The sequence below is a fragment of the Cardiocondyla obscurior genome, linkage group LG04 (assembly GCF_019399895.1).
Source record: "Cardiocondyla obscurior isolate alpha-2009 linkage group LG04, Cobs3.1, whole genome shotgun sequence".
NCBI lineage: Eukaryota > Metazoa > Arthropoda > Insecta > Hymenoptera > Formicidae > Cardiocondyla > Cardiocondyla obscurior.
In genome coordinates, this window is record NC_091867.1 from 10,573,471 (window position 1) to 10,599,922 (window position 26,452).

The 26,452-nt window shown below is 35.9% G+C and overlaps 4 protein-coding genes across 5 annotated transcripts; 2 read left to right on the forward strand and 2 right to left on the reverse strand.

Moving 5' to 3' along the window:
- The first annotated feature begins 80 nt into the window (after positions 1–80).
- Positions 81–3,946, forward strand: LOC139101940 (sec1 family domain-containing protein 2). 2 transcript variants are annotated; one of them, XM_070655470.1, is made up of 10 exons: positions 81–1,005; positions 1,088–1,330; positions 1,448–1,717; positions 1,817–1,996; positions 2,089–2,355; positions 2,436–2,564; positions 2,646–2,871; positions 3,079–3,187; positions 3,331–3,477; positions 3,616–3,946. In XM_070655470.1, the coding sequence occupies exons 1-10, from the start codon at positions 814–816 to the stop codon at positions 3,824–3,826; spliced, it is 1,974 nt and encodes a 657-aa protein (XP_070511571.1). In that variant the 5' UTR covers positions 81–813; the 3' UTR covers positions 3,827–3,946. The 2 variants fall into 2 exon arrangements, with proteins under 2 accessions (XP_070511571.1, XP_070511572.1); XM_070655471.1 differs by having other exon boundaries at positions 3,088–3,187.
- On the reverse strand, positions 2,678–4,873 carry Xrcc2 (X-ray repair cross complementing 2). Its single transcript, XM_070655479.1, has 2 exons — positions 4,507–4,873; positions 2,678–4,380 (listed from the first exon to the last, which is right to left on the reverse strand). Exons 1-2 carry the CDS (start codon positions 4,768–4,770, stop codon positions 3,847–3,849), a joined length of 798 nt encoding a protein of 265 aa, XP_070511580.1. The 5' UTR covers positions 4,771–4,873; the 3' UTR covers positions 2,678–3,846.
- A 543-nt stretch (positions 4,874–5,416) lies between these two features.
- LOC139101942 (sodium/potassium-transporting ATPase subunit beta-2) lies at positions 5,417–16,016 on the forward strand. The gene is made up of 7 exons (XM_070655476.1): positions 5,417–5,889; positions 12,382–12,522; positions 12,721–12,837; positions 13,052–13,233; positions 13,414–13,515; positions 13,827–13,998; positions 14,661–16,016. The coding sequence occupies exons 1-7, from the start codon at positions 5,739–5,741 to the stop codon at positions 14,771–14,773; spliced, it is 978 nt and encodes a 325-aa protein (XP_070511577.1). The 5' UTR covers positions 5,417–5,738; the 3' UTR covers positions 14,774–16,016.
- LOC139101943 (sodium/potassium-transporting ATPase subunit beta-2) lies at positions 15,603–25,892 on the reverse strand. Its single transcript, XM_070655477.1, has 6 exons — positions 25,379–25,892; positions 20,611–20,751; positions 19,031–19,150; positions 18,764–18,945; positions 18,375–18,654; positions 15,603–18,236 (listed from the first exon to the last, which is right to left on the reverse strand). Exons 1-6 carry the CDS (start codon positions 25,527–25,529, stop codon positions 18,133–18,135), a joined length of 978 nt encoding a protein of 325 aa, XP_070511578.1. The 5' UTR covers positions 25,530–25,892; the 3' UTR covers positions 15,603–18,132.
- Positions 25,893–26,452: the final 560 nt, after the last annotated feature.

Genomic DNA, 26,452 nt, shown 5'->3' on the forward strand with positions numbered 1-26,452 from the left:
CGAGATTCCCGAGTCGATCAAGGCGACGCCATTCCCCGAGTGAACTGAGAGGCAGATATGGCGGCTACCGCGGCTGTAGTACTTGACTTCCCCCTCCCCTTGCCCCTGTCCCGAGAGGAGAACGCGCTCCCCCTCATGTGTGACTCGACGCACACCACGCTAAGATCGCGTACGATAGCCGCCGTTGCCGAGTAAACGCTATATCCGCCTTCCAGCGTACGCCCGTACGGTAGTAGATCCGCGGAATCACTCGCGGCGGCGAAGTAGCACTGTGGAACAGCGCCGCGTGCGACGTAGACGTGGTCGCGCGTAAACAAGATGGCGGCGTTGCTCCGAGTACCGTCGATATTGCAGTATGGTAGGTCGAACAAGTGACTGACGACTCCACGTTATAAACAATTGATTAATTTATACATTATTATTGTCGCCGATACATTAAATGTTTGTTACAAAAGATTCACACCAACCTTCGAATCGGAGGCTCTGATGGAAAAGAATTTGGAAGCTAATTCAGATATTAAAAACAGACGTCTGCGAGCCATGTGGCATGTTGAGAGTTGTCACGATGACACAATTTAAATATCAATGAAACTGTGATGTAGAAAAGTTTAGTTTTGTTTTATAATCATCAATGCGGGTGATTTATAAATAATTGTTATACTCTAGACTTTGTTATCTTGTTGAACAACGTTACCACATTGTTACCTACATTTTACTTGATTGTTGAATGCACAATAATTTACAACTGTTTATTTGTACGAATTAAGAGTGAGAACTTGTTATCGTTTATGCTGTGCTCTTAATTCATTAACAATGGAAGATGGTCTAAAAGAATTTCTCAACGATACTTGGAATGATATTGCTGGTTTTGTAAAAGATTCTGTGATCTACATAGATCACGCAGCAACAGAATGCCTACATTGGTACACCAGTGGAAATGTGTATTCTTTCTTTAAGACTGCTGGTGCAAAAGCAGTTTATGAACAGGCCATGTATAACTTTCGTGTATGTAATTCATAAAAGCCTGATATCCACCTCTATATCTTGTAATGACAATATTGCTAATTTATTATATAATTTCTCATAGTATGCCAAGGTGCAAAACTGCAAGAAGACAGTTATTATCTCTACTTCTACTAATCTGGCTTTTTATCAACGTACAGTTAAAATGATACTAGAGAAAAATGAATTTGAAGACTGCACAATTATTACTGCTGCACATTCAAGTGTATTAAATTATGAGGACACAGTGCCACCAGAGGAGAGAATAGATTATGTTAAATTAAAAAAAGATGTAAAAAGCTGGATGAATTCTAATCAACAGTCACAGGTAATATTTCTTATTATTATTATTTTTTTTTTTTTTTAATATATTTGATAGACAAGTCACAGATTTATAATTGAATCATATATTAATATAACTTTATTATTATATGTTGATTCACAGGACTGCTTAGTAACAATATTATTTCGACCAATTTTCATCAGTCTAATTGACAATGGTCTATTTGTGACTCCCCCTTTTAATGATTTATTATCACCTTTGAATAGCGAGTTGATAAAGAATTCCGAGTATGAAGTTGAACATTTTGTAAATTTGTTTGATAGTTTATTTACATATTTAAATTTACGCGAAGACATTTACTCTATGGGAAAGTTTAGTGATTATATCGCTGAAAAATTGGAATTGTTACCAATGGCTGTGGCTCGTAGAAATGTAAGTGTTTTGTGTATGTAAAATTATTTTTTTAATTAATTAAAAAGTAAAAACGTAAATATTAAAAATTACAAACTTTAATACTTTATCTTATGTTAGAATTTAGTTGGTGCAAAGGGAGTATCTATAATCTTTGTTGACAGAACGTTAGATCTGTGTACTTCTACTAGTAACAATACCGAGTCATTGTTAGCCAGGATATTGTGCACTTTACCTCATTTACCTAATCACTGCAACGATGTTGCGATAAACATGAGTCCTCTGTTTTACAACTCACAGGTACTGTAGCTTATATTGTAAATATAAAATAGATTTCATATAAATATAATACAAATAACATAAAAATTTGAGAAAAATTATTTTGATTTAAGAATTTTATCGATATACCAGGATGTTTGGCAAGCAATGATAAAACTTTAATGAATTTATTAATCACGAAAACACAAAAAGAAGCATTAACTTCTGCAAATGAAATGCTCGTCGACATACTTTCAACGAAAGAAAATTTAAAATTGAGAGAAAAATTAAAACCAAAATTAACAACAAGAATTTCTGCGCACAGTTTAAAGAAACTTGTAAATAAATTTAAAGACATCGATGATCTTCGCGTTATATCGGCGTCAAGCAAAAAGCTCCAAGTATGTTATAATAATAAAATATTGCGAATTAATAACAACGAAATCACATATAAAATTAAAAAATGTATGTTTTGCTACAGGTGGTGCTGGGAATTATTCAAGCCCTAACATCAAAAGAGACTTCCCAATTAGAATTATTAATTAGTTTTGAGAAATTAGTTTTACAAAACATAGCCGTGAGTCGTGATTCCACGAGCGTGCTTGGACAAGTAATTGTCTTATTTCTTTTATATTCTCGATATTACCATTTTTTTTTACAAACTTACATTTTCTGTTTCGAATATTTTCAGTTAAGCAATATAATAAAAACTCGCGAAAAACATGGATTAAATACAGACAATATATTAGCATTTTTAGTGCATATTTATGCACTAGCTGGTACTGAAATACAATTTTCTTTTCAACAAGAACAACAACTGGAAGAAGCTATCGCCGACGCTATATTTGAGGATATCACAAAACTAAAGGAGAACACAGCAAAGACGTCAGTATATCAGCAATCTCTATCGCTTCTCGGTTAGTAAAAGATCCACTATATAATAAAAATATAAAAATTTTTATTTAAAATATACAAATAAACTCGAAAAAATACTTTTACTGATAATTTTATATTAATTATATATATTAATTTTGTTCTATATATAAGTAAAATTATGTACGTCGTATCTGCCTCTGATTGTGAGTGTACAATATTGTATAACTGTAACACTGTATGTTTATAAGGTGTTTCAGATGCAGAGACCGCAAAGGAAGCGTCTGCAAGAGTGGCAAAACGTATCGTGAACGTCTTACATGAAATATCACAGCAACGAGCATCTTTACAAAACTACGCGTATGAAATTATATGTACACTTGGGCGCTCGCTTTAAAATTAAATATACCTACCCGTGTTTCATTTTTCATATTTAATTAATGCTTTTAATAATCGTATTTATACGAAATAAGTAGAAATTATAATTAATATATTTTTTGCAGATCGTTGATATCCAAATCTAGTTCTCAGGAAATTGTCCGACGTATCGGTATTCTGCAACAATTATTAACAGACATTCTGCATCCAGGCAGATTTGAACTTTCTGATTTACACCAAAGATCGCCCTCGCTTATTTCTGCTGGATTCAAGTGAGTTTAAATTCATTGTATTTTTATATCACAGTACTTAACTTTAAATAAATTTATAAATATCTAAATAATTAGTTTAAAAGTTTCAAAAAATTTATTAATTTTTTTTTTTTGCTAAAATTAATTTATCTTCGACAGCTTGTTCTCTAAAGGAAGAATAAAACACCACCCGTGTGACAACAATTGGATCATCATTTACGTCATCGGTGGCGTAACGCCAGAAGAAATTAGAGAGACTAAAGAAACCATATCGCTATTTGATTCGAATTGCCAAATAACAATAGCAGGCTCACGACTATTGAATCCAGGAGACATAGTGGACAAGATTCTCCTCTCATCGATTGATTGAAACATTTTAATTATGTATCCCTACAAAATCCATTTTATACCGGAGTCAGAAATTGTATAACGAATTTGTTTAACATTATTTGCAGACTCTATGTGGCATATAAATTTATGAACTTCGGAACTCTTGCTAAGCTGCAACCTATAACTTGTGTCTCCTAATTTATCATGTTTTGCTTGCGGTCGGTTTTTCGGCACGTCCCCCCACTTCGTGTAAACTGTCGCAGTGTGAAATCGAGACGTCTGTGATCGGACGATTTTAAGCAACTCCTTAGAGTAATAATCCATACTAATCAAGCCTTTATCTTTTCTCGCCTGCCAATAATGAGCTAATATATTATCTATGGCTAGCAGAGCGATCCTGTTATTACTAAGTAATTCCTCTTCCAGGGTGTACAAAGTCAGCTGGAGCTGATCGTTGCTGCAACACCTGATCACCGTCAAGTCTTCCAGAGACGCTTGCACGATGCTGGCTATCGTTTCGGTTGTTATCTGCGCACCGGCCAAACGATACGCGTCACGTACGGCAGATGTCATCAGCTCGACTATTTTGCTCACCTGCACGCGTTGCGATTTAGTTAATTTAAATTTATTTCCGTATGTGGCGGTATGGGCTTGTTCCCGTGGCCACCTCCATACAATTTTATTCTAAAAAAAGAAAGAAAAAAAGAAAAAAGAAAATACCTGCACGTGACCGAGCAAGTCAATCAGGATCGCGCAGGCATTGCACCCGTTGATGGCGATTTCTTTGTATCGCGAAGGTAATATGCATCTCGCTATGAACTGGTAAAGTAGAAGAGTCTTCCCAGTGGACGATTCTCCGACGATCTCCACGACGCTCTTGCTGTCGATGTCGGCGGGGAACAGAACGCTGTCGAGGTTAATCGAGCGCGGTCTCTCGCTGAATCTCGACAGCAGCTCGAGCCCGCCTTCGGAATTGAATTCCATACCGATGACTCGCGAATATACGGCTGCTGTCCTTTCCGAGCCACTGCAACGATTCGAATTTGATCAACTCATGCGCGCTTACCCGGCACTACATTATTGTTGTTCCGCGACGGCCATTTTGAATTGACGACGCACGCGACACCATCGACAATATTTTATGTTCGAACAACTTTCAAATTCTCAAATGCTATTTTCCGATATTAAACGTTCTCGTTTATATCAAGTAAATTATTATTACGACATAATACATTACTATCGGATTATTTTTAATAAGCAACGCTGGTAAAAGTGTCTTATTTAAATTATAATTTATTGCACATTATTACGCGCAAGTTCTATCCCGATTATTTATATTATTAGTAGTTTTAACACGTGATTCTTTCACTTTCAGAGACACCTTGCATCGCTTTACGACCTTTTAACGCACGCCGGTAACTGTATTTTTTTATTTATCACGACCGCGGTTTATACAATAAAAAAATCAAGTCACGAAGTTTCGCGGGCGATGACGTTGGCCAATCGCGTTCTCCCGCGCCGGTGGAAAAGTCTGCGCGTGCGCAGGGCCGAGGTGAGTTCGGCACCGGCAGCTGATTTAAGAAGACGGATCGAGTGCCGCGCGATCTCGTCTTCGCGCCCCACCAGCGTTAGCTGCCGGCCACGGTTTTTCTTTACCCGCGCGCTCGGCTCGTTCGTTTCCTCGCGCGCTCGTTTCGCTACCTACGTCTACGTATATAACGCGGGCCACATGCGCGAGCGCGAGCGCGAAGCTCTCCCAGTTCAGGCGAAGTGCGAAGACCGGTACGGTTGACGCCGCGCGCGCTCGCGTTTCCCGCTATCTGTCGCGTATCAGTCAGCGTGAGTTACTCGCCGAGTGAAGGTTGGACGGGAAGAACGACCTGCCCAAGTCCTCGTCAGTCCCACGACACCTGATCAAAGAGCAAAAGTGGTGTACAACCGTTCGGTCCGTGATGAGTGTACGCGGCAAGCAAGTGCAAAATGGTACCTACGAGTTCGATTACATGCGAGTACCCGACACCAGAACACGCTGGCAGATCCTCCGCGACGGCATCTACGATCCGCAGAAAGGGACCTACTGCGGTCATCCGCCGAAAAAATGGGGTGAGTCGCTCTTCATTTTTTTTTTCTTCTCTAAATATAATTTTCTCACGTCCGCGAGCACGCGGATACGCGATCTCCCGAATTGTATCTCGACGTCGTCCCTAGTTTCTCGGTAAATGAAACGGATACGACTATGATTTGATATTGTTATTATTATCTTTTTCGCGATTGCCTGAAAGAAAATCTGGTCGAGTGAAGGAAATTTAAATCCGGACTCGAAACTTGTTGAACCATGAGTGTATCGAGAACGAATGTTGGGAGTAAATATTTCCTGTGTAGGCGAAACGACTTGGTAACACTCGAAATATATATATGTTTTTTTTTTTTTCACGGTTTGAAACTCAATGTGGTATCTATGATAATTAATTTCTTATTATGTAACTATCTCCGCTTGATATTTAATTTGCATTCTGATATCAAGATTTTTTTTTTTTTTTTTTAAGAATTTTAAAGGTTTTTTTTTCTTTTTTTTTGTTTATTTTAGGAAAACTTTAATATTAGGATAAACAGAATGTTCCGTCGATTAACATAGATTTAAATTTATAAACGGTAAGTTAATACATTATTTAACACTAAAATTTCGAAAATTAAGTTTCGCTGAAACATTCTTTAAAAGCAACGAAAAGAAAAGAAGAAAAAAAAGAAAGACTCACTTGTAAGAAAGACAATGATTGTACTTGTTGTTTACTGTCGTCGTTGTGTTAGAAAAGTTGCAGTTTTTTCCATTAAATCTCGTAGTGAATCTCGTAAACTTCAAATTTTAAGATCAATATCTCCGAAGGAACAACAGTAAGTTAATCAAGAAAGTAACGGTACTTCTTTTTAGCGCGACGTCGAGCCGAGTTTGTACGATTACATTTGATTACGTACGATTACGTTTAAATAAAATCAACATTTAGATTTTTATTATTTTTACAATACGAATAAAATATTTTTTATACGAAGAAAAGAATAAAAAAAACGTAGAAATAATTATAAATACAGACACGGAATTTTTCACGATTATAACAGTACTTTTTTATTTTTTTAATATTTTTTTAAATTAAAACTTTCAACGCACATCTTTAATGAGCCTAATATTCTGCTTGATACACAAGAGTAATTTAAGAGCGGACAGATTAAATGCCAATATCGTGAGTAATAAACGGATTACCGTGTCACCGCCTTATCGTTATTTGAGATATTCCAATTACGACTTACCTGTTTACACAAGGAGATTGCAATACTCAAACGCACATAAAAATCTTGCATCAGTCTAATATCCCTGTTTCGATTAAGAATACCTTCACGCTAATGATACGTTAGTTACATAACGTGTTACAGTTTATTTTATTAAATAATTGGCTTTAGCTCCGACCGTGCGTGTCGCTTGATTGTCGCTTGCTTAAATAATTAAACTGCGAATTCGGGCGTTATTGAGATATGAAATTTCGGTGATCGTCGGTGTGGGCTACGCGTGTCGATGTATATGTAAGTACGTCGAGAAAATGACTCTTACGTAGACTTCTTGGCGGCTGCTTAGAAGCAGCCGACCCTGAGCCTCGTGTTTTGGCAGTGTCTGATTCGAGAGAGCACCGGAAATAAGTATCGGTGATGGTAACACATAGCCGAGCAGCGAAGGGGGCATTTGCCGTCCCGACGCACTGCCTTTCATCCAAATCTTAAGACTCGAATCGTGTCAATCGCGATCTGAGCAGAACGCGTGTTTGATACTTGACAAATTGACGATAACAAACCTTGAGAAACGACGTTCCCTTTTTTTTTTTTTTTCTCTACTCGGGGCGGATTTTTTTTGTTCTTTTGTTTGTTTTTTTTTTCTTTATGGTTTCGCGAGATAGAAACTCGATTTTTTTTTTATAGTTTAGTACATTAATATATGAATCGAACACAACTATGTTTTTTAATTTTATTTTGCTGAAATAATATTCTTATTAATAACGTTGTTAATTGATTAATTTGTTTTAGTTTATTTTATTTTATTTTTTGTATGTGATGTCTTTAATTGAAAATGTTTCTTATCAATTTTTATCTTCCGTTGTTTTCTTAATATTTTCTGAGGAAACTCGGTTATATTTCGTGAGAGTTGTTCTTGTCAGAGGTATAACTTACGACATAAAACGATTTGTGAAAGTCTTGTTTGACTCGGTTAGAACTCGTCACGGTCTTTTATAACTTTGCAGGGTCTTCGAAAAGTAACAATTTAAATTTGAATTAAACTCGAAAATAAGTGAGCTTTGAAAGTATTTTTCTACGATTTTAAAAAGAAGAAAGAAAAAGAATATTTCTAAACTGTTACTTATCGAGACAATTGTTACAAAATTTCTAAGTAATAAGTAAGATATTAGGTAGTTAAATTGAGATAATTGATAGTCGCACATCACCGCGGACAATGAATAACGGAACTGACAAAATAATGGAAATGACGTGAAATTGTTATTAATGTGTTCTCGTTAAGGCGACATTTCGAATGCGAAAATGTTATTGCGCGCAAGCCAACTGCTAAAAATAATGTGTCCATAGGCGTCTCGGTGTTTCTAAGTAAATTGCTTTCGAAGATACGCTAATGAGTTAGATCATTCCTCCGGAAAAGGTTCGTAAATATACGAAAAGATTTGATGCCATCTTCAGCAATAAGTTTTCAGCAGAAAAAAAAAGAAAAAAAAAAATAGAAACATCAATCTTGTACCTATTTTTCTTATTTAACAACTGTAAAGTGATCATGAAAAATGATAATTAATACAGCGTGACTTCCGAGTGAATTATAGTCTGGAATTTTTTTTTTTACTCCCGAACGAGTAACGAGTCAATTCGGAATGTCTTCTTTAACAATGTTGCGCAATAGAATACAGTAGAAGTCGATGAAACGCACGCTGTACGCTTCAGGTCAGAGAAACGTTAATTTCAAACGTGTTTTGTATGTAAAGTGATCATCAAAAAGACACATACGAGTTCGCTTTTTACGCACATTTTGATTGTTTATTTGCACTCGTTGGCGGGATATTATGATAAGGATGTTGATTAACGACACGTATGTACGCTTAATTAATTAATTAATGTCACGTCTAGAATTGGGTAAATTTTAACGAAGCCTCCAAGCCTTCCTACGAGCGATTTCACACCGATTAGCATGCCGCGTTATCGATCTTATACTTTTTTTTTTTTTTCTTTTGTTGGAACATACTATTGGTATTCATTATCGTATCGTCTCAATGACGCAACTTGGATGACCACAGTTATGCTTTCGAAATAAGACGAGTTGTGCGGTCTCTAAAAATTTTGCACGTACAACGCTGAGCTTTGAAATTAATTAAAATAATAATTCAGCAATATTAATTTAAAATCATATATTAAATAAATTATTAAATTAGAGTATAATGACAATGAAACTTATGTTTTATTTTTTTTTAAGTATAATATTTATTTTAGGTGGAACGAAATTGCTCTATTTAACACGTAGCTATTTAAAACAAAAAGGAAAACGTTTTATTTTATCAAGATGATACGCTAATTGCTATATGTATATGCAATAATATGATACTTTATTGCTTAACAAATGGTGCAACAGTATGCACAGTCTTGATAATTGCGGAAAGAAAATATCGTTTTTCGATATGATCACGAATATATTTTTTTATTTTTTTTTTTATTTTTTTCGCTAATCAGACGTCACTACGCCAGTCTTTTCCTCTTGTATACGGGAATCAGTCGAGGGCAACGTGTTCATAAGAAATACACGTGGTTTTCCTTTTTTTTCTTTTTTTTTCCAGTTTTTTTGAATACGTAATCGCGGCTGCATTATTTATTACTATGGAATTTTACGGTTGCTCTATTTATATGTGCCTAAAGAATGTGCTTCTCTGCACGCGGGACATTATTTAATCGTTTTCAAACAGTCCGCGAGTCGGCCGAGCCTCGAGCCGTACATTCCGGTATGTTGGACTCGTGGAAAAATCGTTTCCCAAGTTTCTGGTATCTCCGACTCTTTTGCTTTATAAATGTACATATATGTACGCGATATAAATCAGTACGAGGTCGACAGCGCGATGTCCAACAGGTGTTCCGCGACAAAGAAATCTTACACGGCAACATTTGCACCTAAACTTCACTTTATGTTAAAATACGGCGGGAAATAAATTATTAAACATAAAATACGTATTTTTTTAAGGTTTCTTTTTTATATGTAAATATGATAACTGGACTGTAACTTCTTTATTAAATGATAATTCGTACGTAGACCACGAACGGTAGCGATTCGAGATACATCAAATTATTACGTGGCTAATGTATTCGATTTGTAAAGATTAAAAAAAAAAAAAAAAATGCGGACATTGCGCGTATACGACGAATCACTTATTAACAAGTGCGTCATCAAGTTCAAACTTACCGCAGTTTGCGTGCATCGCATTCACGTGGATGTATACATAATTTCGCTTGTTAATTTGATGCCAATTAAACCAATTCTCACGCGGCTTTGGTGTCACTGAATTCCCATGTAACCAAGGACTGAGTATTATTGTCGGTAAAAAAAAGAAAAAAAAAAATAGAAAAATAGAGGAAGATAATTTTTCGGTAAAAGAAACTATTTGTTACATAAAGCTTAGGTCTAGAAACGCGTAAAACATCTCTAACGAAGAGCAATACAAATGTTTTAAGCTCGATTAATTTTCCTTTTTCCTTTTTTTTTTCTATGCTCTTTTAATTTATTATAATGAGAATCTGTGCCGTTTGCACAGCTCGTTTAAAATCCTCGGTATCAAACGACTTTTCAAGGCGTACGAATGTCTGTCGTACAATTTCCTGGTTCTGGCAAGTCATCGTGACCGAAGACACTCTCTGCGATAGATCAACAACCGAGTGATGATAACGCCAGACGATCACGTGTGGCATTATCACGCCGTACTATGTAAATCCCGTCTATGCCGCGCGCCTTTATCTCGCAGCTTCGCGATGTATCGCTCCGAAATATATTTCGCTGATTCCGCATTTCGTGATTTTAGTAATTCCAAACGATCTTGCCGATTCTCCCCGCCGGCCCGCAGGCCGGAATTTCTAAAACCGGGCGGTATATGGAAACGTAATCTACTGCTAGTTTGTTGGTACAGTGACGAGGGTTCATATTTTCTCGTTGCACCTAAAACCGTTTGTTTATCCCCGAAAATCAACCCAACTCCAAATATTTCAACGTGTTAAAAAAAAATTTCATTACGTAGTTCTACACGCTTGTTATCGTTTTTATTATCGAACGACGTTTTGTTGTCGATTAAATTATTTTTTTATTATTATTAAATAAACGAGCACGGTATTAAATTATTATTCTAATTATTAAAGAATATAAGAAATGCGTTATAACGTAATGAAATATCGTTTGACTTCTAGCACGCAGTGCATATTGCCATTCTAATGTATTACGCTGCGCAATTATTGTTCGCGATGCAGATGAAAATGTTATCAGGAACGATTCGAGAAATCTAAGTTATAAGTACTTAGCGTTGACACCTCGTGGGAGATATGATAAGAGGACAGATCGATAAGCGCTTACTTGGGGCTTATTTCAATTTCAGAAATTTAATAACAGATACGTAGGATGCTGTTCAGATACTGATTAAAAGCGTTCTTTTCGAAGATGATTGAAAATAATTTTCATATCTGCGGCCAAAAAAAAAAGCTGGCAAATTTAATTTTTAACTTTAATATTTCCCCCTTTTTTTTTTAAATTAATAATATTGCGGCGTGGCGTGGCAGTTGGCCACTCATTGCGACTTCCATTGCTTCTGAAAAAGGATCTATATTTAGAGCTTACGCTGGCACGGTGCCCTATGCTTTAAATATTTTCTGTTCGATCAACGAAATGATGAAAATTTTCGTGTCTACTTACGTTACGTAAACGGTCGAGGTGGATTGACAAGTCGCGACGCGAAAAACTGCGAGTTTAAATCTATTCAGAATACAGAAAAAAAAAATAGAATCTGTACAAGGAACGACGAACTTATCTGTTAACTGTTTGTGCATAATTTTTCGGCACATTTATTTTTACGATGAATATTTAGATCACGCAACGGCGCTCAAATGCGTCAATGATGAAATTATAAATAACGTGATAAAACTTTGTTCTATGCCCTCTATTTTTTCTCTCTCTCTTTCTCCACTTTACGAAATTCTTCAAGACACCGAGTTAAGAATTTAATTGATAAATAAAAAAAAGAAGAAAAAGTTTTTATTCCCTGCTTTACACTCGTCTCCGTTTAAATTTATCGAAAGCTCACGGAATTTCCTGAGCTTTAAGAGGATACTTTTATGTTTAGAGATTCACTTTATTAACTCAAAAATTTATCTTCCTCGCGTATATATATTCTATGTATTTCCATGTAACCGGATGTAGCTCGTAAGTAGGTGTATTTTTAATATACGAAATACAAGGAAACTTGTACGCAGTCGATAATAATCTTTTTCCCACAATTTTTATTTTTCTTTTTTTTTTTATTTTGTCTTCAGGCATGACTCTTATCTTCTACGCTTGCTTCTACGCCGGACTGACGTTACTTTTCAGCATTTGCATGAAAGGCATGCTCGCCACGTTGAGCATCGACAAGCCTAAATGGACCTTAAGCAGCAGCCTCATAGGCACTAATCCAGGTAAGACTTTGAAGACTACTCACTTAATGTTTGTATGCGAAATACGCACATATAAATAGATAAATTTAATTTGGCTTAATAAATAAGCGAAATAACGCTGTAATCGTTCTGTAAAAACTCGGCGAATAATTACGCATTATATATATACGTATAATTAATTTACTTTAATCCCTCATGGTTTATCGATTCAATAACTAGGCTTGGGATTCCGACCTATTTCGGATAACCCCGACGAAAGATCGCTCATCTGGTACAACGCCTCAAATGCCACCGAAATCAAGAAATGGACTCAACGCTTAGACACATTTTTAGCACGTGAGTAACAAAGCACCGTTCGATTAATTTTCGTAAATAATTAACTTCCACGGAAAGATGAAATAAAACTATGTGTTTGATATTTTTTTTCCGACGTTGCTGAATCTAGATGCGTTGACAGAATCTTCGAGCGCTTCGCGATCTTTAATAAATTATTATATTATTAATTTGTAAGATAGGTAATATTTTATCGTGATTTATTTTACTTGGATAGAATATGTCGATTCGTCGCTCTTGCCGCAAGGAGGTAGAAACCAACAAATCTGCAATTATACCATGCCAGCAAAGAATGGTAACGTATGTGCCGTTGATGTAAACAATTGGGGACCGTGTTCTCCAAGCTCGCAATATGGTTTCAACAACTCTGCACCCTGTATTTTTATTAAACTTAATAGGGTAAGGTATCAAAATGAGTATATTAAAATATTGCGTATATATACATGTACATATACGTTTTGATTGCTACGATATTAAATACATAACTCGTTTAATACAGATAGTTAGTTTCTTACCGTTTTCACGATGTAAACTGTTGTGTGATCTTTTGTTTCTAAATTTTTTTTAAATACTTTTTAGATATATGGATGGGTTCCTGAGTACTATAACGATACTCAGAATTTGCCGAAGGATATGCCAGAGAGCCTAGTCGATTACATAAAGACAGTCGACGCTTCATGGGTTAGTTAGTCGGTCAGTCAATTATATTAGTCGATAAACTAAATCCGGATTGAACGAAGATTGGAAAGAGAAATCTACTGTGCAACTTTTTTTAATCAAATAATAGTTTAAAATAACATAGAATTTTATTTGTAAAATGTTTTTGTTTGTCTTTTTTTTTAGCGCGTACGCACGTTCGGTAATAAGTCTTTAAAGAAGTGTCGCTGAAAAATATAACACGTTCTTTTTTATATATGCTGTTTGAAATTTGACAAATATAATGAATTATAAAAAGTTCTAATATACAGTTCACATTTTTCTTACATTTACAGATGAATACCGTATGGGTATCTTGCAAAGGAGAGAATCCTCATGACACTGAAAGTATCGGTGAATTAAATTACTATCCCGAAGGACACGGCTTCCCAGGGTTCTATTATCCGTATACAAATATTGCCGGATATTTAAGTCCAGTCGTTGCCGTCCATTTTCTTCGTCCAGCAAGTAAGTTGATAATAAATAAAAAAGTTGCTAATAAATAAAACAAAAAGGGAAAAAAAAAAGAAAAAAGAAGAGAGAGAACGTTTATCGTTAAAATAAGAATGTAAAATACCTTCAAGTTTCTGTAACTTTCAATATTCAAACGAGTGGTAATTATATTATAGAACAAGTCAGCTACGCCAAAGAATTGCAACCATAATTATTATTGCTTTTGCGACATTAAAATATCTTTGAAAGCATCAAATTATGGTTAAAACATTTATGTTACAAACTTCGATATTTAACATAACATATCGCACATATCGTGTGTAAATATACAATTTTTTTCTTATTAAAACTATCATCGTTGATCGCTTCATGTGACTGGTAAGCAAACGCACGACACTCCAGATGAAACCGGTAAAAGCCGGTGTGTTGCAGCATCGGCAGGTATCGCTCGTGGAAAGATGTCATCGGCCTGCATGCTCACTATAAAGCTGAACTCGCAGTTTAATCTCATCTTATTTTAATATTTTTTTTTGTAAACTTAAAACTTATTCTATTTTTTTTTTTCCAGGTATCTGCAACACTCTTAAAAATTCTAACAATATTTTAGATAATTGAAATCACATCTCAGAAGTGCTTTACTTAATTTCAAGCGTTAAAGTTATAACTTTTATTTTTAGGAAATCAAATTATCAACGTGGAGTGCCGGGCATGGGCGAAGAATATTCAGTACAGCTCGTTTAGATCCGAGAAAAAGGGCGCGGTGCACTTTGAACTTATGGTTGATGAATAATCGTACGTTACAATCGTCGAGGTCATTATTGTCTTCGACGCACTTCCGATTATAATTTTATTATTCGAACGACGAACTGTACACGAAAGGAAAAACCTGAACAGATTAGAGGCAATGTGCGACAGGATATTCAATGACGGACGATTGCTTACGCCTAGGAAATTGAGTAGGTTAATAAACGTGGCGTCTTTTTTTTTTCGTTTTTTTTTTTTTTAATATTATACATATGTAATTAACTAATCGGCGTTCTTGCTTATCGAGCCACTAGTTCGAACTCTTAATCTTAACAGAGTTTTCTGTTGTTTTGACGAAAAGTTTGTCTCTTGAGTTACAGATACGTACGTAAGAGATATTAATAATGAGAGATATATAGAGTGTGGTTGGTTTTTGTTTGACAAAAACGACTCGTAGTTTTTATGCATAACTTTCATAAACTTATTCACTAAACAAAGAAGCGATTTTTATAATACTTATGTTACTTGGTGAAACTCATAAGCATGCTACGATTACAAAAAGATATATATATATATATATATTTCTATATATAAAGATAAAATGTTTTTTTTTATCTATTTTTTAATTTTTATCTAAAAGATTTTATTCACTCCTAAATGTTAGAACGTGTATAAAATGGAATTTTAATAATGTCAAGTAGCGAAGGCAACGAAAAGCTTATCATCTTATATAGTGTAGTAAGCATAAAAAATTCAAGAACCAAACAGAAAAATAAGGAGAAAAAAAAGGATCTAAAAATTAATGACATATCCAATGATTTGTGCGTGTATGTATCGGCGGTATGTATCGGCGCGCGTTCGTGAATGTACGTGTGTGTAATCTTTCTTTTTTGTTTTTTTTTTTTTAAACTAAAATTAATTATTTATCAAAGTGCAAATTAAACATTTAATTCTGTTTAAATTCTACGTACCTCTTATTGTTTCTGTTATCTTAAATTACTTGTACTACGTATCAGTCTTAGAATTAAACAAAATATAAGTATGCTCAAATAATAAATCAATATTAATTATTGGTGAGAATAATTTGCTTGCAAGGCATCTTGGTACTTATTAAAGTATATAGGTATAGCACTAAATGATCCAAAATAAAATATAAATTGCGCGTTCTACACTAATTATTTGTTAAATAAATGACAGTGGTGGAAAAATAATTAGACGTATAAGTACAAACGTCTTTTTGAATAAGATTCTAGCATTGTGTAATCCTTAATTTATTTGTTGTGATTATATGATGGTGTTATAATTTATTATCCCACTCCTTGGTTCCTAGTTTATTCTGTATGCTGGATTATATAAGTAAAATTGTACACGAGCATGTAATAGTTTTGTCGGGCATACATTTTTTTCGGATATTTGCGATATTAAATACATTGGTCTAAATTCTAAATGCGATGTTCTATTAGGTACACATACATTATTCCATGTCAGCGACACTTGAATTTCTTTAATGACAAACACCGTTTTCACATAAATAAGATTTTGTTGTTACATCAATACAATATTTGCTTGACAATGTAAGACATTGTAAGAGATTGTTGTTTTCGATATTATTTTCTTTTTGTTTTGCCAAGTTTTTTTTTAACACTAATATTAATATTTAATTCTAATATGTAGCATATAGAGGGACGTAGTGCATTTTTATTTTAGTTGTCAGGAGATTTGAGAAAGGCAGAGTACCGCAAGCAAACGGTTAAAGATCAGGAATATGAAAATAGTGAGAAACAATAATCCGCATTTTATCACAAAAGATGTATGTATATTAGAAAGAGTTAAACATTTGATTCTAATCGTTTACTGTTACTTTTCAGCATGTAATAAACATAACTTTTATAATTTAAAGAACATTACGTTTGGATTAATATAGATAATTTCGTTTATTATTATTATTAAACCATGTATTTAAATATAATTTCAGAAAGAAAACTTAAATTTATTTCGGCTGCCACTTCATAAAAATATTTGTGCGTACACGATTTAATATCAAATAAATCACAATTACACGATTAAAAAAAAACAAATATTCTTCTACAAACTAATGTCGTTATATCAAGTGATATATGTATCTTTTCTAATTTATCTTGCCACTAATTCTGAATCATTAGGTTGGCTTGATTTACTTTCTGTGAATTACAAGCCATTACATTATTGTTTATTTCTATCTTAGACATTTTGAACACTATCTTTCTCTTCTTTTCCTTAAAAGGAAAGAAAGTTTTCTTATTTCTAAAATGATTTTTACAATATATGTATGTGATCAATATTTCAAAATTGAAACATTGTTTAAAAAGATATAAATAAAAAAATAGGACATATGAATATGTTTCTTTGTTTTGGTTTATACTTTTAATATTACATCTATTCTGAAAAATGTTTTTTCTTTATTATATGCAATATTGTCATAATAGCGGCAATCAACGTGAAAAATGTTTTTAATCTGTATAGCATTTTATCAAATGTTTTTTTTATATTTACAGATATAAACAAGATGTTAAACATTATCATGTTTAATAATATCTGCATTTCCGCTTTAAATTTCTGTCGTTTTTATTTATAAAAAGTATTTGTACGTGTCTATAGTACGATTCTTAATTGCTACTTGAAAAAATTACTAACGCGTTCCAATAAAGGTAAAAAATATAATATTACCTGAGAACGTATTAATTTTTAGCATCGTTTGAATATTAAAAATATATCTTCAAAAATTACACGCCTGATAACAAAAAAAAAATCTATCCATCTATTATACATTGTATAGGTATGTATATGAGTATACTAAATAATTTCAAATGACATTTCTTTTTATATGCTATTACGTCGGTTGGTCTTTTTATATAAATTGCACTTATGAGCAAAGAAAGGCACGTGTAAACATTTATAATTCTTTAAAATTTCGTTACTCTACATTTTTATTTTCAATTTTTAAATGCATAAAAGCGAGCTAAATTTGCGCTTACGAGCAAAAAGAAGGCACGTTTAAACGATTATAATTTCTTGAGATTCATTCGTTCACTTCTTCCATTTGTAATTATATAAAAAAGAGATTATTCTCGCTGAATATCTTAATGCATTCAGCACATACATATGCAATCTCTAAAAAATTCACTTTTAGTGTATGATTCATATAAAAGTTTAGAATTTTTATTGTCTATTGTAAAAACAGTTTCTGTCTTGTACTTCATTAATGTTAACCGGAAAGCTAACGGCACGTTATGGTTTTCACAGCGGCATTTATTCGTGTTACTTGGAAGATAAATATTTAACTAATAGCTATCTTGAATGTCTCAAAGTCATTCGTTTTATTTTAAGAGACTTGCATACGAGGCCGAAGGCTGCTTTTAGAATTCGTTAATCTATCATCAATTCAAAATGTACTGCTCCAATTTTATCAGTACGACTGTGTTTGATATTTTTTGCCCACGCTTTGCACTCGACGTTTATCAGAATTCCAGCTGAAAATAAAAATAATAAATGTTATAATGTAGCTTATATATCTTTCTATTAATTTATTATATATTATTGTGCTTTTAATGTCATTATTATAATTAAAAATTACTTTGTACGCATTATTGTACATGTTTTATACTTACTTCGTGGTCTGACAAAATGTACTGCAACCAGTGGGCTTAAATATCCTTCAGAGTTTTCATAAGGATAAAAATACCCCGGAAAACCGCGTCGTGGTAAATAATTAATTGGTCCAATATTTTCCTGATCGGCAGGATTTTCACCTTCGCAAGATACCCAGATTGTGTTCAGTTGTAAGGAGCTATTTCCTTTCAGACTAGCGATATGTTCCTTGAGATCGAGTGGCATCTTTCTTGGTAAATTTTCAGTGTCGTTGTAAAATTCTGGTCTCCAGCCATAAATCTAACAGACATATTCATGTTCAATATGCAATTATTGATAGTATTAAAAAAAAATATACTATATAATAAATTGCTAAGTAATATTTCGTCATTACTTTTACATTACGTACTTTGTTTAACTTAAGAAAAATACAAGGAGCGGACTTGTGATAATTATATCTGTTTTCTTTAGTACAAGGATGCCAATTTTTCACGTCAACGTCACAAACTTTTCCGGGCGGCGGCGGCTGATTATAATCGCATTTGTTAATATTAGCGCCAAGACCAAGAACAGACCCGGGTGTTATATAATCTGAAATTAATATTACAATATAGTATTACGGATATTAATGGTGATTAAAGATGTGAGATTTTTTTAAAGCTGATCGATGAAATACCTTTTAAAAAAGTTTGTAGTGAATCAACCCAGTGTTTGAAGTTTTCACTGTCGGTGCCTCTGTACCAGATCAAAGTGCTCTCTACGTTCTCCGTCGGTGGCATCGGCCTGAATCCCAATCCTGCAAAGATATATATTTTAAATATAATTATTTGATATTTAACCTATTAAAAACCCGCAACCACAATCGTGTTCGAGTTACGTCATCGGCAAGTACAGAACACGGCTGTAGGGGGAAGGGGTGGGGACTCAGCGCGCCGACCAATCACAGCGCTCCATCGATCGCCTGATTGCGAGCTCGCAGCGGGCCTACGTGGCTCACACCGCTGCGGGCAAAAGGACACGTCGGCCGCATGGAGAGCGTGCTTTCGAGACGGAAATCTGGGTGTTCTCTCACGACTCGTCATCGTGTACCTCACCCTGGTGCTCTATGAACCGCAGCGCCTTGCACGGGACACCCTCGTTGCCCTCGTTGACCGACACTCGGCCGGACAAACGAAGGTGATAACTGTACTTTTAATCGGGCGACGATACGCAAGCATCGAAGCTGGAATGTTCGCGAGCATCGAAGCAGGAATGTTCGCGATCAAAATCTTTTTAATTGAGGACCGGAATCTCTAATGGTCAGTTCGATTGCGGAGCCTCGGGCGTGAGGACGTGTCGGTAATCGCTCCGCAATTACGCGTATTTTCGGTCACGGGAAGGACAGTCTCGTGTACAAACAAGTGTCGACGTCGTCGACTAGGAAACGGGCGATCGTTTCTTGTACTCCTTGTCGTTCCACTCGTCGTTTTGTGCTCGGTTTCGTGCGTCGAAAAAGTGCTACGGAACGACAAGGTTACGTCGCGGATGCGGCGCGCGGAGCGTCCGACCTGATGTTAGCCGCGTTTCCCGCGACCAGTATTACCGACCCGCTTTAATCGCCATCTCCTTCAACGGCGTCCAATGAGGTCCGGCGATTCGCCATTGTTCGACCGTGGAATCTGGCACCTCGCCCGTCTTCTCCGTCGCGGCTCGGACTCTCAACGCGTTTCGAGCAAGTGGATGTTAGAGGAACTTGAAGATAAAGTGCGCGGGGAAACAATTCACATCGCGGCCCGTCTCGTTACGCCGCACGGGAATTAAAAGACTCGGACTTGGCTTTACGTCGCAGCCTATTTTTTGTGTCGCGTTCAACGGGAGTGTCGTGGACCATCTCGCGAGTTTCCAGTGAGCGGAAGGACGACTGACACGTCCCATCTGAGAGGAGGACCAGGCCCGGGGGGCATCCTGCATCGGCGGAGCAACTTTTAAGTAAGTATCAATTTTTAAAATTAAATTAAATTAAATTAAATTAAAAAAAAAAAAAAAAAACTTACTTTTTTTTGTTAAACTTATGAATTAACTAACATGTCTATAATAATGTTTTCCTCTTTTTGTTACAGTCACCGGCAGAATACTTCAACTCCGCTGAAGCTCATGCAGATCGGTGAGTTGCATGCATTTTTTTATTTTTTCGTAGCTTGAACCGATAGCACGTTGTCGACTATAATTTACTCAATTGCCCACGGTTTGTTCTATTATAATAAAAAAATAACTTACCTGGATTTGTTCCAATAATGGATCTCTCGAGTTGCCACCTGGGTATCCTCGGGTCGAGCGTTTGAAAGAATCCCCAAAAACAAATGGTAACGAGAGTTCCCAGAACGCCGTAGAATATCAGATAAAAGAGTCCAATTTTACCTATAAAAATATAATAAAATAATTAGATCAAAATAACAATTGTGTTTTATTGAATTTTATTGAAAAGATAGAATGTTGAAAAGTCACTTGAATAAACGAAAGATTCTCTGCCTTCTAATCATTCTCAATCTTACTGAAAACTTTCTGATCATTCTTAATCCGTCCTCCGTCTAAATACAATAATTAAGATAAAATAATAAATCAGGTTTTAAGAGCCAGTTCTTCTTTTTAGTATTTATGCTTGCGAATATTTTTCTGACCACCATAAGTACTGAGATAATTTTATTGACAACGTGCTTGAGCGAAGAGCTTACAGTCGCTTTTAGAGAAAGCTGATTCACATACATGGACGGTTCTTCCTATAATATAGGTTGATTGTATTAACCGTGGATTCAATTCGTAGAGAAAGATTAATGTGCTTGGTCAAACGGTACAATTTAATTACACGTTAATGTAGTTCTCAACACTGTTGGGTGGGCATAGTTCATCAATTAACACGAATGAAAATAAAACATGTACAGCACATGTAAAGAAAACTTGCGTCCAATATTAAATGTAATACATTATTTCTTTAATTTAATTATACATTTTTCTCTTCTCAACATTATTGGGTGGGCATACTTCAATTAACATGAATAAAAATGAAATATGTACAGCACACGTAAAGAAAACTTGCGTTCAATATTAAATGTAATACAGTATTTCTTTAATTTAATTATACATTTCTCTCTTCTCAACATTATTGGGTGGGCATACTTCATCAATTAACATGAATAAAAATGAAATATGTACAGCACACGTAAAGAAAACTTGCGTCCACTATTAAATGTAATACATTATTTCTTTAATTTAATTATATATTTCTCTCTTCTCAATACTGTTGGGTGGGCATAGTTCATCAAATAAAAGACTGTTATAGTATGAATAGTTATACAGATCATTACTGTCGGTCATTATGATTGTCAAGTTACGACAATCATGTAACCACGACTCTGTTTTCTCTTGTTACGGCTAATTTGCAGAGTTTACAGAAACACGATAGGCAAAATCTTATTCAGTAATTTAGTTTGCATTACCATAATGTAATCCGAGCCTTATAACAACGAACTATATATAATAATTCAAATCACATAACTCTAAAGTGAAAAAGGAAGTAAAGAAAAAAAAAATAAAGATAACATTAATATTATGTCATAATTTATTTCACGTTTAAATTATTTTTTTATTAACTACTAAAGAACTTATTTCTTTTATGCAAACAAAAATGAGGAGCAATTTTACTTGAAACTTTTTCTTTGCTTTTGTATTTAAAAAAAAAAAAAAAAAAAAAGAGAGAGAGAAGAGTAGAACGAGTTGTTTAATACAGAAAACAAAAAATAGTTTCAGCGTCTTGAAACAAAAGCAACGATCGCTAAAGTCACTATTTAGTTACGCAATCGCGTCAAACAAAAAGTAAAAGAAATAAAAGATGCGAATCGACTTTTTTAAAGACAAATGGCAAAAAGTGCGTCCGACTTCGTGAGTTCGTTCTCTCGTTTTGATCAATTGCGGGTGTAAATTCCACGATTTGGACGGTCTCAGGTGATTGCAACTAAATGAAAGACAACGGCACGGCCGCGTGGGTGTACCCTTCGGAATGGCCCTAAGTTACGTAATGCTGTAATGCCGTCGTTTAACGCCAATTGACCTCGTTGTACACGTTTGCGCTAAAGGAAGTTTAACAATTGCTATTCAACCGGGCAAACCGTTGTATGCACCGCGAATCAAACACGCTCCGTGCTTCCGTCTTTTTCTAACTTCGCCACCACTTACCTTGCTCGCTTATCTCGCTTAGCAATGTTCCGTACATCGATACGGAGCCGCGTTAAAATTTCATTGAGAATTGAGGTACAGAATTCTCCGCGCAAAGTATTTTAATTAACCAATCTCCAGAAGTTAAAACGGTCTTTTACTACAATTTTCTTTTTTTTTTTCTTCTTTTCTAAATATTACAAATAATTTACTTTAAAGTAGAAAACGCTGAATAAAAGAATCTGAAAATGAGAACGAAATAGAGGAAAAATATTCTATCCTTTTTGCATATTTTATTTTTTTTTCTTTTTGTTAGTAAATTTATTTCGAAGACGGATTAATTTATTTATTCATTCGAAGTTGTTCAATTTCGTCGAGTGCTCGGGTTCGGCAAACACGTTCAAGGGTCGCCGTCGTCGCGGTACATCGCGTTAAATTAAGAAGGGTTGGCGGAAAGGGTAGTTTTGCGTGGCGCGGGGGTGTGCGATAATCATTAGGTCACCATAGCGACAGTCGTAAACACACCCCGAGATGTACAAAACGGGGAAGGGGGGGAGGGGAAAAAAACGATAACGTTCGGTGGTGATCGACATCGGCGCCGGCGAGCTAATTAATTGAACCTCTCAACGTAGTCTTTCTCTCCTTTGTACATACACACGACGTCACTAATGCCCTCCCCCGGTATCTTTCCTACAGACGTATCTTCTCCGAAAGAACGCGTCACCCTTAAACGTGTCGCGCGTCTGTGACATTTAAACTCTCTCTCTCTCCCTCTCTCTCTCTCTCTTTCGGTTCGAGATAACAACGACAGCCGTTATTCCGCGATAACGTTTGCTCTAGTGACGTCATTGTAGAATATTAATAAGCACGTACGTTTTGCGCGCGTAGAAATCCCCGACAATTGTAATTTCGTCCTAATTTATTTTCAACGTGAATTTCGACGATCGCGAAAGGAGATATCGACGATTACGCGGCAGGGCACCATCGTATATCTTTGGTCATTGACACCATCACGTGCTAAAAACAAACGTGCAGTAACGGATGCTAAAATACAGGCATTAATCGTTGTACATGCCGTGGTAATAAATGCAAGAACGACGGTGCACGTTAATAAACGGCACGATTGATGAATTTTTTTTAGTTTCTATATTGTTTTAACTTGCGGATAGCAATAGACGAATGTACGCAGATGTCAAGGTTTTTCTTTTTTTTTTTTTTCTACTTTTCTTCGGTGTTATGAATAAACTTGAGATAAGTAATAATATCGGTTTAAGCCGGCTTAAGCCGGTTCGAATAATTAAAAGGTAGTTACGCGTAGCGTAAAGGAAATTGTACAATGCAAGACGTGTAGAACGTTAATTTACTTTTAAAAATAGTCGAGTCCACTTATGTGTTTAACAAAGATATATGTATTTTTAAATTAAAAGCGTGAAGATATCTAAAGAAAAAAAAAAATCTACTAGTCCAAGGTCTTAGCTTTGAAAAGAACATTATTATTTAATTTTCTTTATCGGAATTTTATATAAGTTTCTAATACAATTCTTGTAAGAATTACAATTTAATTCGCTGTACGTTTTAATTCGCTTATATAACAAATAAATTCCATTGATTGCGTATAATTAATTTTACATCATCCGGTCGTTATATTATATTCTTAGATTTCAGATAATCTTTCAAAGAGTTTTTTTTTTTTTTCTGTATTTTTGCTTGAGTTAGAAGACTTTACTTACGTCAGAGGCTCTGAATATTTAAATATTTGTATATGTATATAATTATAATCAGGTTCTTTAAAATTGCAATTTCTTTTTGCCTAATAACATTCAAACATTAATACTCGGCAATGATATTTCTACTTAAATTATTAGAATAATGGACACTTTCATTTATTCAATTATTACCGTAACTTGTGCGTATGACTCAACGCGGCAAGTTAAAATGTTCTGCATTCTTCAGAAAAGAGTCATCAAAATATGCTACGATGCATTTCTATAATATTTATATAAATATAAAATCCATAGTCTGCTTGTACAGTGTCGCGACAAGAAGTGTTAAATTGCACGGTGCAAAATAAAATAGTACAAAAATAAAAAAGAAAAAAACAGGTATCAATTTTGCTCAAGTCCAAGTTGCTGAAACATTTCATAAAGAAAACGAGCGGCTTCTGACACGCCCTACACGTGGTATTCTCTTTGGCGTCGTCATGCTGTACAACATAATATAATTAAAAAAAAAAAAAGAATGCGTACTTCAATACAATACCGCGACGTAGAAACTTTCAGTTTTCGACCCAACCCATTGATCACGTGAGGTTTAACAAAAAAAAAAAAAAAAAAAAAGTAGCGACCCAAACGGAAAGAGATCAGATCGGCACCGACACTTTTCCGTCGGCGAAGTTAACGAAGTCGGCTGAGTAATTCCGCCGGTCCGAGCGACGGATTAATTTTTAGTACAAAACCGCGGAGTCTTTCGGTTCGCGTTTCTTGAATCTCTCGACGCGACGGATAGGACTCTCCCCCTGGCGAGAGCGAGAGCGAAAGAACAAGCGTCGAGATCAGGGAGCTGAGTGCGTGGCGGCCGAAGACGCGATGTCCTAGGTGTGTCCACCTGGAGAAAAAGCGGAACCGTGCCAAGGTATCGATCTAGGAGCATCACCTCGCGTTTCAGCGATATATTTATCGATACTTTCTCTCTCGCTCTCACGCGCGCGGGGGGGAGAAGAAGAGGGGAAAGGAACAGGCGGGGTACCGCAGGCGACGATGTCCCTCGGCAGGTTACCACATAATTTTCTCTCGCGCAGCGTGGACGAAGTCTTATAAACTGGCAACGCCGCGCTTACCCCAGCTACTGGCGGTCCTGCCCATAAACGCGCCGGTCTCTCGGTTGTACAGAAAGTTCTTCATCGACTGGCTGGTCGACATGCTCGGCGGCTTTTCGTACGGGTTCATCAGCTCCATCGCGGTAACCATCTTCGGGTCTTTGGCTACCATCGCGGCTCCTCACCCCCCCTTTTCCACCACTAAGGTTCCCGTCACCTGTTTCCGTTCGGCTGATTCACAAAACGCGCGCGCGTCCCGCGCGGATTGTTGCCCGCGAACGACACACGCGATGTATCCCGATTTCGAAAGTGATAAAACCCTCGGCTCCTCTCGCTGGCTCTCGCACTCGAATCGGCCTGCCGCTTCCCCGTACGCGACTTTCTTTTTTTTTTTTTTTCTCTCTCTCCTCTTTCCTTCCGCCGCCGGGACTGAAACTTGCGATCGCTCGGCGATTATCCGACTTTGCAGGTTACTCCGTACTCGCAGGCGTCGACCAACAGTTGTTTCTTCGGCGCCACCAGGTTGACTAAACGCGCCCAACCGAGCGCGCGGCGACCTTCCTCCTCCTCCACCACCTCCTCTTTCATTTTCCTCTCTCGCTCTCTCTTGTCTTTCCCTCTCTGCGCCGTGCCCCTCCTTGACCGCAGGTTCGGACCCAGTTCCCTGTCGGGCCTAGGTATTGCCGTAGAACCGTAGACACCCGCGTCAACAGCACGCTCTGCCAGGAAAACATAGCGGGAACCTCGTGAGCGAACACTTGTCTCGCTCGAAGTTACATATGTATTTTCCAAGCCGCGCGTAGCTCGTTCTAAATGAGTTAGAAATTAATTTAAAAAACAATGACTGAAACAGGAATAAAAAAAATCCTTAACAGCCTGTTTTTTTTTTTTTTTTTTTTTTAAAATCTTGTTTAAAATCGTCAAACTTTTACGCTTGGAAACCGCCAGTTCGTAGCTTTTGGGCGATTTTTTTTTATTACTTTTTGATTATACAATGCTTAGCGTTAATCAACGTAATCGGTGATAAAAGGTAATCGGTGTTACAGCCGCGTATTGAAAGCAACAAAATTGCCCGTTTCCCAAGCGCACACCCCG